Genomic DNA, 20310 nt, shown 5'->3' on the forward strand with positions numbered 1-20310 from the left:
GAGTTTGTTGAGTTTCTAGTCTTTTATCAAAATTTGGGAGGTTTTGGCCATTATTTCTTCAGTGTTCTTTCTACCTCTCTCTCCCTCTCATTCCCTCTAGGACTCCCATCTATGCAATGTTAGTATGCTTGATGGTGTCCCACTGGTTTTTAAGCCTCTGTTCATTTTATAAAATTCTTTTCTCTTTCTGCTCCTCAGGTTAGATAATCTCAATTCACCTAACATAATTCTCAATTTAATTTAATATTGTCACTTTACCTAACTTGATTCTTCTGCCTGCCCAGTTCTGTTGTTGAACCCTCTCTAGTGAATTTTTCATTTCACTTTTACTTTTTAGTTCCAGAATTTGATTTTGTGTATCTAAAAATAATTTCTATTTTTTGATTTTTCTTGAATGATGAGGAATTGTTCTCCTGTTTTATTTAGTTATTTGCCTTTCTTTTTTTTTTTTTTTCCTCTTTGAATGTATTTAAGATGGCTTAAGTCCAATACTTAGGCTTACTCGGGGACTCATTCTATTAATTTCTTTTTTTTCTTGTGAGTAGGCTTTATGTATTTCCTTATTTTTTTTCATGACTCTTAATTTTTTGTTGAAAACTGGATGTTTTGAATATTACAGTGTGGCAACAAAGGAAATCAGATTCCGACCCCCCGCCCCTTCCAGGGGTTTATTATTGCTGCTTCTTGTGGATTGTTTGGTGACTTTTTTAAAAGTAGCTTTATACGAGCACCTGGGTGGCTCAGTGGGTTAAGCCTCTGCCTCCAGCTCTGTGTTACTTTAGTCTGGCGGTCAGCTAGTGGGTTTTTTGACAGTTTCCTTAAATGCCTGGAGCCAAGAAAAGGAAAAAAAAGAAAGGGAAAAGGAAAAAGATTCCCCCAGTCCTTGCATATTGGCTGTGTAGGGACACTCCTTTAATTTAGCCTAATTACTATGCCTTAGCCTTTGCTTCCTGCTTGTGCAGGTCTGGGAGTGAAAGTTTCGAGTATTCTCAGGCCTTTCCTGAGCATGTGTCTAACCCTGAGTACGCATGTGGTATTCGCCATTCCCTCGGTGTATGTGGCAGCTTCTAAAGCCCTTATTAACCCCACGTATCTCCTCTCCCAGCCTCTTTCTTCCCAAGCTTCTTGGTCCGTTTATTGCCTAAGTTAACCGTTAATCCTTGCCCCAGGCTCCCATGGCCAGTACTTTTGCCTTTACATGTTTTCAACAAATGTCACCTGGCAAGCTGCTCCAGGCCTGCGAGTTCTCTTAAGTTTGGTGAAATAAAGGCAGGCTATTGCACTGGTGCTTCAAGGAGGCACCAGGCAGGTTGGAACACAATTTGTTCTCAGTTCTGTGAGAATAAAGTCTGTCTTGCTCTCATTAACAGCTGTGCTAGGACACAGGCCGCCCTCTCCACTGACACCACCAGTCTCAGAGTAGGGTGGTAGATGAGCAGTTCCCAATATCACAGCACTCTCTGACAACAGTGCTTCATTAAGCTGACCCATGGTTGTTGTAAGTTTTTCATTAGATTTTTTTCAGAGTTCATTCTGACGGTTTTTGCCAGGTTGATATTGCCAAAGAGAGCTGCTCATGACTGTATCCACTTTTGTCAAGGACCAAAGAATAAGATATTTTTTTAAAATATCGGTGAAATTCTATAGTACAACTTGATATCATGAAATGTCTTTAATCAAAAGAATTCTTATATCTAGAATTACAGTTGATCATAAAAGACCCAAATATTTGATTTATATTTGCTCAGCTCTGGAAGTCTTCAGTAATCACTGTAATCAGCTATTAGAAGTAGACCTTTATTATTAGGACAGTTATTTAAATACCAGAAATGAATTAAACTTTCTGAGAATTGAAGTATATTTATGTTATTTTTATAAAATCAAGGAAATATTAATATTTTAATAATCTACAATTGTATAATCTCTCACTCACACTGTAAGACTTTCCCTGGTTTGCTCATTTTAAGGTGTAGTGGGAATGTGCTAATAATATTATATCTTTTTGAATATTAGAGATTTCTGTAGGTCCAGGAATGCAATTTGATATTTTTAAGGGCCATGTTTCTTATTATGGTGAAGTAGAATTCTTTGTATAAATCTTACAAATTTACTTTCTTCTCATTTTTTGAGGTATTTTTGCCCTATTTTGGTAGCACCTGAAAGAAACAGTCTGTTTGGAAATAAAGCAAAAGCTTATCTAGAACTATAGCTATTTTTAATTATCTGAAGTCTAGTAAAATGATTTAAAAATATATATATTAAAGGTAGGACTAAATTTGTATGATTTAGGGCAGGATCTATGAAATTTCGTTTTGTTTTCTTAATGATACTTCACATGTAGTAGATATATCTAAACTGATAAAATGAAAATCCACGAATAGCAGTAGCTTAAAATATAGAAGTTCGTGGGATAAAAGTGTGCTGGGTAAACAAAACTGCTTTCTTCTTTCTCAGTTATTTTCCTGATAATAAATATTTGATGCATTTCTTTTATATTGTAATGAAAATAAAACTCAAAAAATAAATCTCTGCCCGTTTTTTTTTGTTGTTGGTGGTGGTTTTTTTTAAGATTTTATTTATCAATTTGACAGAGAGGGAACACACAAGCAGGAGGGAGCTGCAGAGAGAGAGGGAGAAGCAGCCTGATTGGGGCAGGTGTAGGCTCCATTCTACTAGGACCCTGGGAACATGACCTGAACCAAAGACAGATGCTTTACCAACGAGCCACCCAGGCACTCTCTCCCCATTTTTTTTAACCTAATGATACTCACCTTTTTATTTTTATAAACTAGCCAAAATATAAGGAACAAAAAAAGTTGTTAGAGTTCCCACCACGTGTAGCTCCAATGTTAAAAAGAAATGCAGCTAGCACATTTATAATTGTCTGAGTAAATATACTTTTAAATTTAGCATAGCAAAACATAAATATGTGAAAAAGCTGTCAGACATAACACATTTTATGCTAATAAAGTGGTTTCCGAACTATTGAATTCCTTGTTCTCTGAATCCCCCTACTTAGTAAAACAAAACCCATTATTTTCCTGTGACTTGATTATTTCTAGACATTTGCTTTTCTAAATATGTTCATGGAGAGGCACCTGGGTGATTCAGTAGGTTGAGTGTTGAAGTCTTGGTTTTGGCTCCACTTATGCTCTGGGTGGTAGGGGGTTGAGCTCCATATTATTTCCCTGCACAGTGGGGAGCCTGCTTTTCCTTCTCCCTGACCTTCCCTTGCTCACCCCCGCCCCTCCCAGTCAATCAAATCTGTTTTTAAAATAAATAAATATGTTCATGGAGACAAAGAGATAAGTTGTTTTTGTTTTAAGATTTTATTTATTTATTTATTTGACAGGCAGAGATCACAAGTAGGCAGAGAGGCAGGCAGAGAGAGAGGAGGAAGCAGGCTCCCTGCTGAGCAGAGAGCCCGATGCGAGGCTGGATCCCAGGACCCTGGGATCATGACCTGAGCTGAAGGCAGAGGCTTAACCCACTGAGTGACCCAGGCACCCCAAGAGATAAGTTTTTATTGCTGGTCAGGGATTAGTCATTTAAATACTTTGTTATAAATGCTAATCTGAAGAAATTATATCAAATGATTGGAATTATTTTGTGATGTTATCTAAGAGATAAATGCTTGTGTAGAAAAGCTAAGATTTGGGGCACCTGGGTGGCTCAGTCAGTTGAGTGTCTGCCTTCGGCTCAGGTCATGATCTCAGGGTCCTGAAATTGAGCCCTGCATCGAATCAGGCTCTGCGCAGCGGGGAGCCTGTTTCCCCCTCTCTCTCCTCCTGCCTCTCTGCCTACTTGTGATCTCTGTGTGTCAAATAAATAAAATCTTGAAGGAAGAAAGGAAAGAAAGAAAGAAAAGCAAGCTAAGATTCCAGTAGTGTTAGAATTATCTAAAATAAGTGAAAGAAAACCCTATGGACTGTTATTAAAGATTTGATGTATTTTCTTTTAATCTCTTTTTGTTTCCACCTTGCGGTTCATTTGTTGAAGAAACCAGGTTATTATGACTCAAGTTTGCACAGTAGGGATTTTGCTAATTGCATCCCGCATCCCTATGTGTAATTTAATGTGCTTTTTGGTCTTCTGTATTTCCTGTAAATTAATACTTAGATCTCGAGGCTTGGTCACACTGAGGTTCAGTTTCTCTCTCTCTCTCTCTCTCTCTCTCTCTCTTTCTCCTTTTTAGAGGGGCAGGGCTGGCAGTGCACATTAGGGCAACTTGTTCCTATTTTTGTGATGTTAGCAGTCATTGATAATTATCCTGAGGTCCATTAATTCATTCCAAGCCTCAAAGTGGTGGTGATAATTGTTTTGCCATTTATTCATTTATTAACTGTGACTTTAAAATTTTTATATTTATGCATACATTTTCTGTGTGTTACATGTTTAGACAAGGATTAATGTGCCAAAGTTTTGCTTCCAGCGAATATTTACATTCCAATCATTGCTTAGAAGGATTCTTTTGTCCTTTTAGAGCTACTTGCTAAAAATTAAAGTAAACATAGATACTCTGGTTTTACTGTACTCTTGAAGGGACTGAATGTCTAAGCTAATTAAAAAATGTATCGTTTCTTGTCTTAACACTTTATTGAAGAATGTGTCAGCATTGGAACTGTTATCGACTGAGAAACTTAACAAGAATTTTTTTTTTTCTATGTTCTTTGAGTTTATAGCCCTTAAAACCTATTTTAGTCTTTGTAGTAATCAACTAGGTAAAGCTTTACATTAAGCTCCCAGTATTTATGTTCACTGGCATAATTTTCTCTGAACCTCATGAAACTGTTAATATCCTGTTCTAAGTATAATACTTTTTTAAACAAGTGAGCATCATAAAATAAATGAAGTTTTAAGATACATTTAAAATAAGCTCTTCAGTGTGAGTCAGTTTTCCCTGGAATTTCCTGCCCTTGCTGTAGCTGTGGGACCAGTAGGTAAGTGTTCTGTCTGCCATTAGCTCCTTAAAAAGTTGGTGAGGAGATCTAGAGGTCAGGACTCTGAATACAACCAGCTTTCTAGGTTTAATATCCAATTCACTTTATATTATTTTCCATGAATGTTTGGGCTTGAGTTACCTTCCCTTTTTTACAAATAAGAACCCAAACTACAACTTGGATAGCCACATTCCTGGTTCTGATCCAGAGACAGTTTCTGATAATGCATTTAGGGTTCAATGATTGTGGTATAGTATTCTACTCTACCATACCACCACCTTTCCTAGCATGAGTAAGGTGGGACAGACACCATTTCATGGGTGATGCAGTTAAGGCTTAGAGAGATTTAGTGATTGCCACTCTAGTATTAAATGGCACTGGAATTGGAATTCAAGTCTTTCTGATTCCAAGCCCATGTTATTCTCACTACCATAGCAAAAGGAGGGCAAAAGGAAAAGAAGGCAGAGATTATTTAAGGAGTTTATTTTATAAGAGATATAAGAGGTTTATTTTATAAGAGTTTATATATTTTATAAGAGATTATTTAAGGAGTCACTGTGATTTTAAAAATCATAGAATTGGGGAGTTCTAGGTGGCTCAGTTGATTAAGCATCTGCCTTCGGCTCAGGTCATGATCCCAGCATTGGGCTCCTCACTTGGTGGGGAGTCTGCTTCTCCCTCCACCTGCTACTTCCCCTGCTTGTGTTCTCTGTCTCTCTTTCCCTCTAACAAATAAATAAATAAAATCTTTTTTTTAAAAAAGCCATTGAATTATAAACTAGGAAAGACATTATGGAACTTCTAGTCCCATTCCTTTTTTTGTACATAGAAAGGGATCCCAGAGTATATGGTTTATTAAACTTTATCTGAATTATCCCAGCTATTTAGAGACAAAGCAGGAACTGGAACATGGGTTTTTTACTTCATGGCTTTCTCTTATATAATGTTATTTATGTCAGTGTGCATTAACTGAAGGTGTATATATATATAATCACCATATTTTCAGTTATTTACTCATTTTGTTTTCTGTGTATTCCAGCAAAAGAAAAGTTATCTCTACTTACAAAAAAAAGTGACTTACCTAATGTCATGACATACTAAGAAATTAACAAAACTAGAACTAGAACCCAAATCCTCTGTTTCTTAATACTTTGCATCTTTTATAATACCAAGCTTTTTTTCCCATATTGTTGCTGTTAGTATTACAAATTACAAATTATTCCTACTAGGAAGCTTAGTCAAACTGAGAAAATTTTCAAGAAAGAATGATGCACCTTGTTATAAGGAGGAAATCCAGCCTTATAGCAAAATTTCATGTTTCCATAAATTTGGCTCTACTCCATTTGAAATTTGAATTTATCACTTAACTAGAGTTTCAGTCTGGAGGACAGTTCCAGCAGAGTTATGGATTTGAATTGGTCTATAGGTAGTAACTGCTTTCATTCACAAGAAAATAGTGTTTTTTAAAAAAAAACTTTATTAAATGTAGTTATATGGGTAGCCTTTTTCTTTCAGATTTTACTGAAGTATACTATATATCCAAAAACATGCACGTAATTAACCTACAGTTTGGTGAATTTTCACAATCTAACACACACTGTAACCAGCACCCAGGTTGAGATCATTATCAGCTACCCAGATACTCCCCTTACATTCTCTCTCTTTTTTTTTTCCCCTAAGGTTTTACTTATTTATTTGACAGAGAAGGAGGAACACAAGCAGAGGGGAACAGGAGAGGGAGAAGCAGGCTTCCCATCAAGCAGGGAGCCCGATGTGGGCCTCGATCCCAGGACCCTGGGATCATGACCTGAGCTGAAGGCAGGTGCTTAACAACTGAGCCACCCAGGTGCCCCTTACTTCTCTTCTAGTTATTACCCTCATCCTGCTGCCCCTGAAGAGTAACCACTATAAAGTTGAGATCAGGTATTTCATTAGTTAGGGTTTTCCTGGGTTTTTTTGTCTTTGCTGAGCTATGAAGAGGTTGAGAAAAAAACAATTTCTGGGGCACCTGGGTGGCTCAGTTGTTTGAGTGTCTGACTCTTGATTTCAGCTTGGGTAATGGTTTCAGGGTCATGGCATCAAGCTCCATGTCAGGCTCTGCGCTCAGCATGGAGTCTACTTGTCCCACTCCCTCTGCTTCTTCCCACACTCAACACGCTCTGTTGCTCTCTCTCAAATAAATAAATAAATAAAACTTAAAAAAAAAATTCTGTCCTTATCAACACAACAATAGTTGCTAAAGAAAAAAAGCAGAATTTTTTCATTATCAAGGCATATTTACCAATTTGATATTCAATCAGAGTTATACTGGGTGATTCAGAGCTTTTGTGCAGCTTTGGAAACATCCCTGAGTCTGTATAACAGCTTTTGTCTTCTGATACAAAACACAAAGTAAGATCCATGTAGAGCATTATGTGCCCTCCACACCCTCATGGTTATTACCCATTATGGAGGAGGCACAAAGGAATGACTGTAATGCTTGGTCTAATGCAGAGTTATGGTTAAGGAATCACTGCTATATTCTGCTTTCTTTCTCTGCATTCTCAGGATACAGAAAATAGATTTTTAATATCAATAATTAGAATTCCATGGGTGGTTTTTTATTCTCCCTACTTCTATGTGAAATATAACTGTTGTTCCCCATACAGTTAAAAAAAAAAAAAAAAAAAACTGTTTAAATTCTTCCATCTTTATTTAAAATATTTTACCTCTAACACTGTCTTCATTTCCTCTGTTTCTTATCAGGACCCCTGAACAGTGCCCCAGTGTTGTTTCATTGTTGTCAGAGAGTTACAATCCTCACGTGCGTTATGGAGCTGCTATGGCCCTGGGCATCTGCTGTGCTGGCACAGGAAACAAGGTAAAGCCCAAAGCCAGTTGGGTCAGTTCTTTCCTTGCACCAGACTGTTTTCCCTTGCAGAAAAGTTTGTATAGCCACCATAAAAATGCAAGTGTGGTGTGATCTATAAGAGTTAACTTGTCTCACTAAGCTTCCCAGAACTACCTTCCTCACATGCTGGGTTCCTCTAAGCCGGTTAAGAATAAACCACCACATTGCGTGGGTGACTGTAATGGAAACAATGCTGTTGAATTTCTTCTTGAAACCATTGATTTCCTTTAAAAAAAGAAGATAGAATACTTTTTTTCTTTGAAGAATTACTCTGGTCACTTTACATGGTAATTTACATGTTTAATTGGCATGATTAATATTGTGGAAATCAACCTTCTTGAATGAGACCATCCAAATCAGCTAACCTTCCTTTTTTGTTTTTGTTTTAAGAAAGTCATTTAACTGCTATTTGCCTGATTATTCTCGCAAACGTAATAGCTAACCTGATACTTGTTAAATCCTCAAAAGTGACAGAATCAAGAGCGGGTTAGGCAAGCAAATGACTGGGAAATACAATTCATCATGGGATTGATAAAGAAATGCACTCTTGCTTAAACAGGTATTTTTCATTCACAGCAATGACATAATCATCTCATTTTTGCCTTTCATAGCACAAACCCATATACCTTAACCACTCCCCAGAACATGATCTTTTCTTTTAATGGAGTATGTGCATGCATGGGTGTGTGTGTGTGTGTGTGTGTGTGTGTGTGTGTGTGTGTGTGTGAGAAAGAGAGAGAGAGAATACAAGCATAATGAGAACGAGAACATAAAGAACACAAGTATAGCTAGATTATGCTCCCAGTGTCTTTACATCAGAGGAGTCATTGTTTTTAATTCTCTCTTGTCCACAATAAAATAAAATAAAATAAAACATAGTTACTTACTGATTGAGTCCAGGAATTAAATTTTAATTTGCTCAACTTTTTCTCTAATAAAGAGTATTAGTATTGGATACAAATAACTTTTTCTAGTCACATAAAACCTTACTAAAGCTAGGAATTAAAATGGCATTTTCACTATATGTGATAAAAATTGCATAAAAATTTGTAGAGAAACATCCCCTTCTGGTATTCTCATTCATCTCCTTACCCTGCTTTGTTTTTTCTTCATAGGACTTATCACCACCTGATATTTTTATTACACGTATCTATTTATTGTCTGTCTCTGCCCTGAAATGTGAGGTCCCTAAGAACAGAATATTCACTGCTACAACCTAAAGTCAGACCTGACACATAGTAGGCATTCAGTAAATATTTTTCAAATCAGTGTTGGGAGGGAAGATCCTTTAAGGATATGATGGTGAATGAGTTGAACATAGTTTCTGTCCTCACAGAGATTTGTTTTTAAAGTGTTTTTTTGAGGCGGGATTTCTTACCTGAGAATGTATCTTCAGTTTTATTAGAAATATCATTGGGTTTATAAAATACAGTTTATAGAAATTGGCCTTCATTTTTTTCTGGAACACATCTGCTCTGTAAACAAAGGAAAATTATGTTGGATGTTTTATAAAGTATTTCCCATTCAGATCTTCAGTAGACATTTATGTTAAGCCTCTTAAGTTAAATGTATATTAGATTTTTTTTTTCTTTCCAGATTATTGTGAACTTAATATGATGTCTAGGAGCAAATGTTCTTTGAGACACAGAACCTGACAAGTTAATTCAATGAAAAATTTTTATTACTCATATTAAACAGGTCTGCTTTATTTCTAGATAGTTTGTGTGATCTATATAACAATTACCTATCTGACCTATCTAACCTATCTAACAATACCTGACCTATCTGACCTATCGAACAATACCTATTTGACCAAGGTTTGGTGTCTTATTTTTATTTATTAAAAACTCAAAAGTTTTTTTATGTTCTAAAATGTATCTTTGAGGTTGTATCACATACCTCAAAGACCAAGTTAGTGTCTTTTAACTTATAAGTTGGAAATTTGCTTATATTTTTATCATGACTACCTCATAAAAAGTATTGACAGTACTATGAGTGTGTTTAAAAAACTCTGCACAATGTCATGACATCTTTCACTGAAATGGGGAGAAAGAATACTCTTATCTCTTACACGTATTATCTGTTATCAGCTCTGATTTTTAAAATAAATGAATCCACATGTAAAGAAATCTGAAGTTGTTTGCCTAAAAAAAAAAGAATTCAACTTGTTCTTTCCTTCCTTGGCCTTGAAACAAAGGATATTTAAGAAATGGCATACTGTATTAAGAAATAAATTTGATAATTTTGTTAACCCATTGCTTTTTTCCTCTGGATTTATATCTACCAAAGACCTTATAAGGAATCCTATAAAGTGGCACTTAACAAAATTTCTGCACGTTGTTAACAGAACTTACATAGGGTAAAAGAGTTCTTGGTCAAATATAGTGAACAAATGCTAGGATAAACAAAGTTTGAGTAATTTCTTTAATGAGGCTCTGGATCTTTTGGTATGGTGTGCATTCAGAGAGTATTTGATAAGCTGTATATATTTTGAACCTGCAAGGGACAGTGATATATAGTACTCCAGAACTACCAAACTTAAATTTCACCAAGGAATCCCTTTTTCATAGAACCAATTATTCTGAAGAATATAATATTGGGGAATCCTTTTAAACATCGATTTAATTTTTTAAGTTAGGTCTTACAAAATCATCAAAGACATTACCTTAACCTAATATTTGATGGAAGTTGAATACTTAATTCAGATTTTGGGGTCAGACAGGCCTGAGTGCTCTACTTACATGACTTTGGACAAATTTCTTAACCTCGGTTTCCTTTGTTTATAAAGATTGTATTATGTTGTTGTTTATTTGTTTTTGTTTTACGATTAATGGAATTATATGGGATAACATATATAATGCTGTTGTACCTGGAAAATAGTAGGTGTTTATCAAACATTAATCTCATTTTCTGTTACTTCTTTTTGACTTCTTTTACCTCAGGACAGGAGCACCAGTTCTACAAGCTTCCTTCTCACTTATGGTCAACTGTATTGAAACTTAAAGCATACTCAGTTGCAAGTAGTCTTTAATGAACTCACTACAATGTTAGATGAAAGTACCGATTTAGAATAATAGTAACTAATTTGAAAATCCAGCTACACCAGCTTAATTTAAAGTTTTTTTTAATGTTTTCAGGAAGCAATTAATTTGTTAGAGCCAATGACAAATGACCCTGTGAACTATGTGAGGCAAGGAGCTCTGATAGCTTCGGCTCTCATCATGATCCAGCAGACTGAAATCACTTGTCCAAAGGTGAGCAAACAAATTCTCCAGAAGAGAGCTGGTTCAGGCTTTTCTTTAGTAACTTACCCTCGTTTAAGGACAATTTTACCTCAAATGTAGTGGACACCAAACATAAAAGAAGTAAAAAAAAGGTGGGTAAAAGAGACAACTTTAACTATATAACACTCTTTAAATGCATTTTTTTACGGATTTATAGTCCCTTTGTTAATTTAACTATTTAGCCATACTTGAAAAATTAGAACTTACAGGTTGATGAAATCATAAAAATGAACTTTAATTTTTACTTCCTACTGTCCTCTTAAAATGCGTTTAGTAGGATAACCTGTTCCTCTGATAGAGGATGCAAATTTAGGTAGTCCATGACTTTTTGATTCATCTTTTTAAGGTAATAAAAAGTCCTGCATTCATTTTATATGGTATATACAATCTCAGTTTAGAAATGAGTATATCCAGATTCTCTGTTAGAATGTCACTGCCCCCCTGGGAGACATTCACATGGCTCCAAGACCGCTCTCTCCTTTCTGACCCATATCTGCTCACAGAACCAGTCCTGCATATTTTGCCCTTGTAACTAGGAGTATATGGTTCTCAGTGTAACTTTACTTGCCCTGTCCCTCTCTCCTCCTCTCTGTCATCTTCTCCCTCCTCTTCTCCATCTCCCTCACACTCTCTGCTAGTACTTCAGTGGATAGCTAATTTCTCTTAACTTTTCATGTCATATGTCCATGCACAGTGACCACTGATCTTATTAAGCTCTCCACATGGTCCCTCTGAAGCCCATCTTTAGGTTTGGAGTGAGGCACAAAGACCCACAGCTCATCTTTCCCCACAGAAATCCCCCTCACACATTCTGTAGTCCACTTCTCATAGGTACCTTGTGGATGGCTCCCAGCACAGATTTTGAGATACCTGTTTTAAAATATCCTCATGACACTCTCGCAGACATCATGTTAGAACATGATATCTAATGTATCTTAGCACCTCAGCCAAAACTTCTCATTTTGTTGAGAAAATGCACTGATCTTATTCACATGTACTAAAAATGATCACTTTTCATATATGAAATAGGTGTGTATACCTTATATAATAGGTTCAGAACTTTTTATTCATAATTTGAAATTAGAGCATTTAATAGTTTTTTATTAATTTTGCTTCCATTTGAAAAATAGTCAAGAAATTGACAACTGGAAAAACCATTGGCATACTGTCTTCTGCCTCATCAAGCACATGTAGAACATCCTTATTTTCAGCAAAGTAGATTGATGGGGGAGGGAGGATGGAGAAGAGCAAAACTTCCAGAACTCATTGATCATTCATTCTCATTTTATAGAACTTTGTTTAATAAATTCCCGGGTTTTTTTTAAGGATTTTATTTATTTATTTGAGAGAGAGAGCATGAGAGAGGGGAAAGTTAGAGGGAGAAGCAGACTCCCCACCGAGCAGGGAGCCTGATATGGGACTCGATCCTGGAACTCCAGGATCATGACCTAAGCCAAAGGCAGTCGCTTAACCAACTGAGCCATCCAGATGCCCTAGATTCCCATTTCTAAGCAGTTGCTATCATTTTTATTTCATTTTCCGAGTGCTGCTCTCTCTCTCTCTCTCTCTGTCAAAATCATTTGTTAAGACTTCTAAAAACTGGGTTATTGCAAAAATAGAATCCCACCTTCTCATTTTGTTTTAATATTACTTCATATATTGTATGTTCTAGAGAAAACATCTTTTCAGAGAGTCCACATTTCTTTTTAGCTTTTGTTTTTAAATATATCAGTTATAATATGAATAGCTTTTGCATCTTTTATTTCTGCTTTTGATCTGAGCTTTATCTGCTGGCAGTTACCCAATTGAGTAATGTTGTTAAAGAAGGAAGTTTAGGCCATAGAGTGCACCTCCCCAACAGTAATATATAGTATTTACTCACTTTGACCTCTCATGTTGCTTTCATGTTATTTTACTGTAAACAAGACAAATGTTTTACTGTCTTTTCATCTTTTGCTGTAGGATTTTGTTGATTTTTCAACCATAAACTCCGCCCCAACTCTGGCAGGGACCTTTGGAATGGGGGTGGTGTAGGGTAGACTATGTAGTTTGAAAAAGCATTCAACTATTTACTCTAATAAATAAAACTTTTTCACATTTAGAAAAGTGGAAAAAATACAGAATTTAAATAATTATTATTTTTTAATCATTCCATAAAATGCCTTTGAACCGTCTTCGTTGATGTGAATACGTGGGGAGCACTTCCATCTTCAGGCTTTATCAGAATCTTGAGTATTAATTACGAATGCTGACATGCAGTTATAGCTGCTCTAGCTGTTGCCATTAATGTAAACTCTGGGAAAAAAGTTAAATGTGTATGCTACTGACTATGAAAGCAAAGCTACATATGCCAGTGTAGAACTCCAGTATTTTTTCAGGAAACACTGTTCCTTAGCGGGAAATTGTTTACTCAACTCATGAATTCTTAAAGTTTGAGTTCTGTTTCATTTTTTTCTGCTATCAGGCATGCTATAAAGACTTCTGTGGGCTTTCATTTATATCATCTCCCTTTTATCTGATTATTGCTAACAAGACAACTTGATATTATTTTGGAATGATATGTGACTTTTGCTCAAAAGAAAAAGCTGTTAACAAACTGGAAGAAGGGTGCCTGAGTGGCTCAGCCCATTAAGCATCTGACTCCTGGTTTTGGCTCAGGTCCTGACCTCACAGTCATAGGATTGAGCCCCCCACATTGGGCTCTGTGCTCAGTACAGTGTTGGCTTCAAATTCTCTCTCCCTCTCCCTCCCCCTCTGTCCCTCCATATACATGTGCGCTCTCTCTCTCTCAAAAAAATACATAAGTAAAATCTTTAAAAAAAAAAAAAAAGCTTAAAGAGAAGTAAGTTCTCAAGACTAGAGAGTCCTACTGTATGGTTGTTGCAAACTGCTCAAGATCAAGTGGAAGTAAAATGGAGATGAAGTACTAATTTCATCAAGGCTATAACCACCCCTCAGAGAAATCCATAAGGGACATTCTCTGATAGTTTGTGAAATTCACAGTGGAAAGTTCCAAAGGAAGTATTTATGTAAGCATCATATACATCACATCCTTTTGCAGAATGCTGTCTTAATGCTTAGTTCTATATACACTGTGATCTCGGTTTAAGTTAATTCCAGTGCATCTTTTCTTTCATCTTCTGCCAGTTTTTTTGATCATTCACTCTCAACAAAATAGACCCAGGAACATTGTATACACCCCTGGGTGATTACAAACCCAATTTAGAAAGCCCTTAGACCAGAGATTCAAAACATTTTAACTAGAGTAATGTACTTTTTATAGGTCCTTTGAACTGTTTCTACTCAAGAACCCAACTCTACTCTTTATGAAGGATCTGTCTTTTGTTTTCCTTGTTAAGTGAAATCCACCTTTAGCATTTTTGAACATATACGTAATTATCATTTATAGAATCAGATAAAATATTGGAGTGTAAAAATAAAATCTCTGATGCTCCTCCTTGCGTAATATCATCTGGCCTAGGGTTACCTGCTGTAGGTAAGTAACCACAACTGGCAGGTGCTCTTTTGGCAGTAGGATCCAAGTTTGGCCAAGCTTGATAAGCTTTTGCAGTTCTAAAATCACAATTTGAGTCGATTAGGCTTTTGTGAGCCATCATAAGCACCTATAATATTTCTGTGGAGAAATCTTTGAACTTTTATAAGATGAAATTATAAGAATAAAATTTTATAAATGGTAATCTATATTACCGTTCCTACCTTAAGGTAGGAACTTGGACTCTAACAGTGTCAATGATAATAGAAAGAGCTACAAGCAACTACCATAAACAAAATAATACTCATAAAACTGAGAAAGGAGCTAAAAACATCATTTTTTATATTGATCATGGGGAAATCATGATAATATTGACAATATCTTAAAAGGATAAAGATAATTTTTGTTTTAGGCATGTTGAGTTTGAGATGATAGCAAGTCAGCTGGAAATAAGATGAGAGTAAAGGAAAAAATCAGAATTGAAGATAGAGATTTGGGAACTAACTACAAAGAAACTACACAAGTCCATAGCCCTATATCTGCAGTTCTAAAATCCAAAAAGCTCTGAAAACTGAAAAGAGGATTGTTTATTTTTCAGGACTCATTTGGCTGTAAAACTTGAATTATTATGAACTCATTTATAGACTTTATCCCAGTTAGTGTTAATGTTCAATCATTTAGCTCCTTCTGAAATACTAATTTATTTGATTATAGGGTATTGCTCCCATGCTCCCTTGAGTATTACATATGTATGGTATATAGACCATGTTATCTTTACAAATTCTGAATTCCAAAATTCATCTGACCTCAGGGATTTCATGGAAGAAGTTATATACCTATAGTTGAAGTCATAAGAGCAGATGTAATGACAGAAAAAGAGAAAAGGAAGACAACTTCAAAACTCATCCTTGATGTGCTGCTTTATTTCTCTATGTAGGAAAATAGATAAAAATTGAAACATACCCAGCTGATAAGTACCAACAGAAATGACCCCAAAGAACTTTATTTCCTTCTCCCCTTTTTTTTTTCCCTGAAAGTGTTTTTCCCCCCAGCAGTATAAGGTATAGAGTTTAAAAATATGATGAATGTTAAAAATGCATGAATTTGGAGAAGGTGGATTTTTAGATAATCATGTGCAGCAGAATGACTGCATGGATCACAGGATTGCCTAGAATTTGTCTTTTCTGTGAGACGCTCGTAATATAAAATGGGAAATAAACATTTTTCTCCCACAAATTATACTTTCTCTGGAGGCACCATACTGTTCATAACAGTGAAATTGAACCAGAAATCATAATCCTCATCATGATTGCAGTTAGTTATTTGATCGCAAACAGGCCAGTCACGTCACCTATCTTGCTTCAGTTTCCCATCCGTATGTACAGGGAGTATATGATCTCAAACTTGACTTCAAATTTAAGATACTATCCTAACCTACTAAAATAATTCTTTATGAAGAATCATAACATGAGAATTACTACTCCATAAGTAATAAAATGTGAGGAAAACAATTTTTAAATGATAAGTAAGAAATAGCTCTTTGAAGTAGTCTACTTAATTGGAGAGTCCTATGACATATTTGTATTGATATTTTTAATCTGTCTTTCAGTTTCACTGAACGTGTGATTTCCTATTGTTTTAAGTACAGTTTTATATTTAAATTCTTCCTCATGATGTACATACAGTGCTTTGTCCAGTGTTACTTTTTATAAGTTCATGACATTATTTCATAAACCTTTAAGCACATAAAATTTCCATCCTGTATAAGGAAATGTAAGTGTTCATCTAAAATAAGTTCAGAATCAAAGGAATTTGACCTTTTGAACCAGAATAAAAGCATCAAACCTTGGGATTTTTAAAACTAGAAGGGAATTTTATGATAATCTAGTCATGCTGGTTTTATAGTTAGATAAAGTAAGACCTATAGAAGAAAATGGCTCACTAATAGTTATATGCTAGGTAGTGGCAGAGAGAGTTCATTGTTTTTCTCATCACATTTTGTTAGCAGTATTAGGCTGCAGAGATAATAGTCAAGGGTGACTGGTAGGGTTCTTCCACAGTATGGTAGGATAATCCTGCTTACTGAATTATAAAACACTGTTTACACATTACATTACATATAGACTGCATCATATAATCCTTAACAGCAGCTGTGTAAGATAGATCCTATAATCCCTATAGGGATGAAGAGACTGAAATGATGAAAAGCTAAGTAACTTTCCTAAATGACTTACTGAAGGAGAGATCTTTATAAGCCAAGGCTGTCTGATTCTCTCTTACCCTGCATTGCACAGCATGGCTTCCAAGACCAAGACAGGTGAAGAGGGGAAGAGATTCTGAAAGAATATGTCATGCAAGTAAGGTCATTATATTAGGAAACTCAAAGTCATTATTTTCTGCTTTGGGCAAATTTGGGGACCTCCATGATCACGTGCTTCTTGAATAGGCAGACTTCTTCCTGGGTGCCTACCCCTTGAAAGGCACTGGTGGGAAAACAGAAGTGTAAGACAAGGAGGAAGCATAAAATAGTTCCGTTATTGTCACTCACACAGTTTTAAAGCAATCACAAATATATTGATAACATGTATTTTATAAATTTATTTTCTAATTGTAAAGTAATATATATTAGTTTTAAGAATACAGAAAAAAATAAAGAAACAAAAATTCCAGTAATTCCACCCTGAGTTAGCACGTGTTCTCAAAATTAATATGTGTATGTAATGAAAATCTTGATGTGAATATACACTAAATCCAAAATATGCCTCACACATCTTCACTAAAGGGTAGTTTACTTGAAGACAGAATTGAAGGATTATGCCTGCTAGGAAATCTATAAGGGTGATGGTAAGCAAAGTAGCTGTTATTCACAGTACAATTAAAGCCTCAGTGTTCGCTTGAACTGTTTAAGCCTGCTAACAGTGGTGCGATTCAAAGTCACATTCAGCATTTCCATGAGTTTGAATCACCCACTGGGGAATGAGGATTGAAAACAGAACTGGTGTTCCAGTTCTTATGACAAGTCATAACACCCATGATTTCAACTATGGAACTTTTCTGCCTTGATACCTGGTTTGTATCTCTCTCTTTTTGAATGTTGTGAATTTCAGAGCTCAATTTTCATTATAATTTGAACAGTCTATTTATTCCCTGGTCTGAAATGGCTCCACAAATGAATATGATATGACTACAATTCTTTTGCATGTTCCTTCAGGTGAATCAGTTCAGACAGCTGTATTCCAAAGTTATCAATGATAAACATGATGATGTCATGGCCAAGTTTGGCGCTATTTTGGCACAAGGCATACTGGATGCAGGTAAATTTTAAATCTTCCAGATGTATTTATCTATTTAAACTAAATCTGATGAAGTACCTATCTGCTCTAACTATATGACATAGTAGAAATTGGGAAAATTATTTGGGGAATTGTTTGGGAAGTTTTCTGTGGGAAAATTATTCCTAGAGGAAACATAGAACCTATAGTTCATAGAAATTGACACTGAATTGGCTGGGTTTTATCAGTCCCTAGTTTACATTCAAGTTCATTTTCTATGGGTTTCGACAAATGCATAATTATATATCCACCATTACATCATAGGCAATAGTTTCATTGCCCTAAAAATCCTCTGTGTGCCACCTTTTTTCCTCTCTCTCCTTCCATACAATCCCCTGGCAACCGCTGATCTTTTTATTGTCTCTGTAACTTTAGTTTTTCCATTTCCAGAGTATTATACAGCTGGAATCATACAGGATGTAGCCATTTGAGGTTGGCTACTTTGGGTAATTGGTTTTTAAATAGGATTTAGGAGTAACATTTTACTATTCCATAATCCATTTATTTCTTTTAGCTGCCAGTTTTTGAGCTTTGTACTTTTACATACAACGCTTTAGTTGTTCATTCTTGTTCATTCAGTACTACTACAGTTTTTTGCTGGTTTCTGCTATATTATCTGTTAAGAATTAGGGGAGGACTGCAGCAACATCTTCCTAGGAACATCGCCAAAGGCAAGGGAAGCAAGGGCAAAAATGAACGATTGGGATTTCATCAAGATCAAAAGCTTTTGCACAGCAAAGGAAACAGTTAACAAAATCAAAAGACAACTGACAGAATGGGAGAAGATATTTGCAAATGACATATCAGATAAAGGATTAGTGTCCAAAATCTATAAAGAATTTAGCAAACTCAACACCCAAAGAACAAATAATCCAATCAAGAAATGGGCAGAGGACATGAACAGACATTTCTGCAAAGAAGACATCCAGATGGCCAACAGACACATGAAAAAGTGCTCCATATCACTCGGCATCAGGGAAATACAAATCAAAACCACAATGAGATATCACCTCACACCAGTCAGAATGGCTAAAATCAACAAGTCAGGAAATGACAGATGCTGGCGAGGATGCGGAGAAAGGGGAACCCTCCTCCACTGTTGATGGGAATGCAAGCTGGTGCAGCCACTCTGGAAAACAGCATGGAGGTTCCTCAAAATGCTGAAAATAGAACTGCCCTATGACCCAGCAATTGCACTATTGGGTATTTACCCTAAAGATACAAACATAGTGATCCAAAGGGGCACGTGCACCCGAATGTTTATAGCAGCAATGTCCACAATAGCCAAACTATGGAAAGAACCTAGATGTCCATCAACAGATGAATGGATCAAGAAGATGTGGTATATATACACAACGGAATACTATGCAGCCATCAAAAGAAATGAAATCTTGCCATTTGCGACAACATGGATGGAACTAGAGCATATCATGCTTAGCGAAATAAGTCAAGCAGAGAAAGACAACTATCATATGATCTCCCTGATATGAGGAAGTGGTGATGCAACATAGGGGCTTAAGTGGGTAGAAGAAGAATCAATGAAATAAGTTGGAATTGGGAGGGAGACAAACCATAAGTGACTCTTAATCTCACAAAACAAACTGAGGGTTGCTGGGGGGCAGAGGGTTGGGAGAAGGGGGTGGGATTATGGACATTGGGGAGGGTATGTGCTTTGGTGAGTGCTGTGAAGTGTGTAAACCTGGTGATTCATAGACCTGTACCCCTGGGGATAAAAATATATGTTTATAAAAAATAAAAAAATTAAAAAAAAAAAACACCAAGAGAAGAAAAAATTTAAAAAATAAAAATTAAAAAAAGAAAAAGAAAAAAAGAATTAGGGGAGGATACTTCTCTGTTTCGGCCTTATTTTAATCTTTACTAGAAGTCCTCTCTCTCCCTCCCTTCCTTCCCCTGTCAGCCCCTCTCCCTTCACTGCCTTTTATGAGTATCTCTTTGAATTGTCAGTGGACCAGTCAAGTTTTGATGCTTCTTTCCGTTTATCTTTTTATTTACTATGTTTTTCGCCTTACTTATTTTAGTGTTATTCAGTACTTAAAAGTTCTGTGCTGCTGTGTTCACTATTACAAGCCGAATTTTTCTCTCACCCTTTTCACTTTATCAGTATCCTGTCCTACAAACTGCTGCAGCTGCAAAAGAAAAAGTAAAACAAAAAAAAAAAACCAACAAAAAACATGTAGTCCTGCAGTCTGGCTCTCAGAAGTTAGTGTTAATGGAGGATCTCTAGGGCAGCTTCAAAGGAATGAGTGAAGTTGAAGTTTATGGGAATTCACTCAATGATTTGGTCTCTTCAGGGAGAAGAGCCAAAAATTAAGGTTTATGACCAAAGTTTGTAAAACTGTGTAAACACTAC

At 35.9% G+C, this 20310-nt stretch overlaps 1 protein-coding gene across 1 annotated transcript in view; it reads left to right on the top strand.

Moving 5' to 3' along the window:
- The window catches only part of PSMD1 (proteasome 26S subunit, non-ATPase 1), a 91742-nt gene that overhangs the window by 58156 nt on the left and 13276 nt on the right, over positions 1 to 20310 (top strand). Inside the window, exons 17-19 of the mRNA XM_059393703.1 lie at positions 7686 to 7800; positions 10968 to 11084; positions 17819 to 17921. Of these exons, the coding sequence (XP_059249686.1) occupies positions 7686 to 7800; positions 10968 to 11084; positions 17819 to 17921 (335 nt within the window). The remainder of the gene's footprint in view (positions 1 to 7685; positions 7801 to 10967; positions 11085 to 17818; positions 17922 to 20310) is intronic.

Source organism: Mustela nigripes, chromosome 3 (genome assembly GCF_022355385.1).
Source record: "Mustela nigripes isolate SB6536 chromosome 3, MUSNIG.SB6536, whole genome shotgun sequence".
NCBI lineage: Eukaryota > Metazoa > Chordata > Mammalia > Carnivora > Mustelidae > Mustela > Mustela nigripes.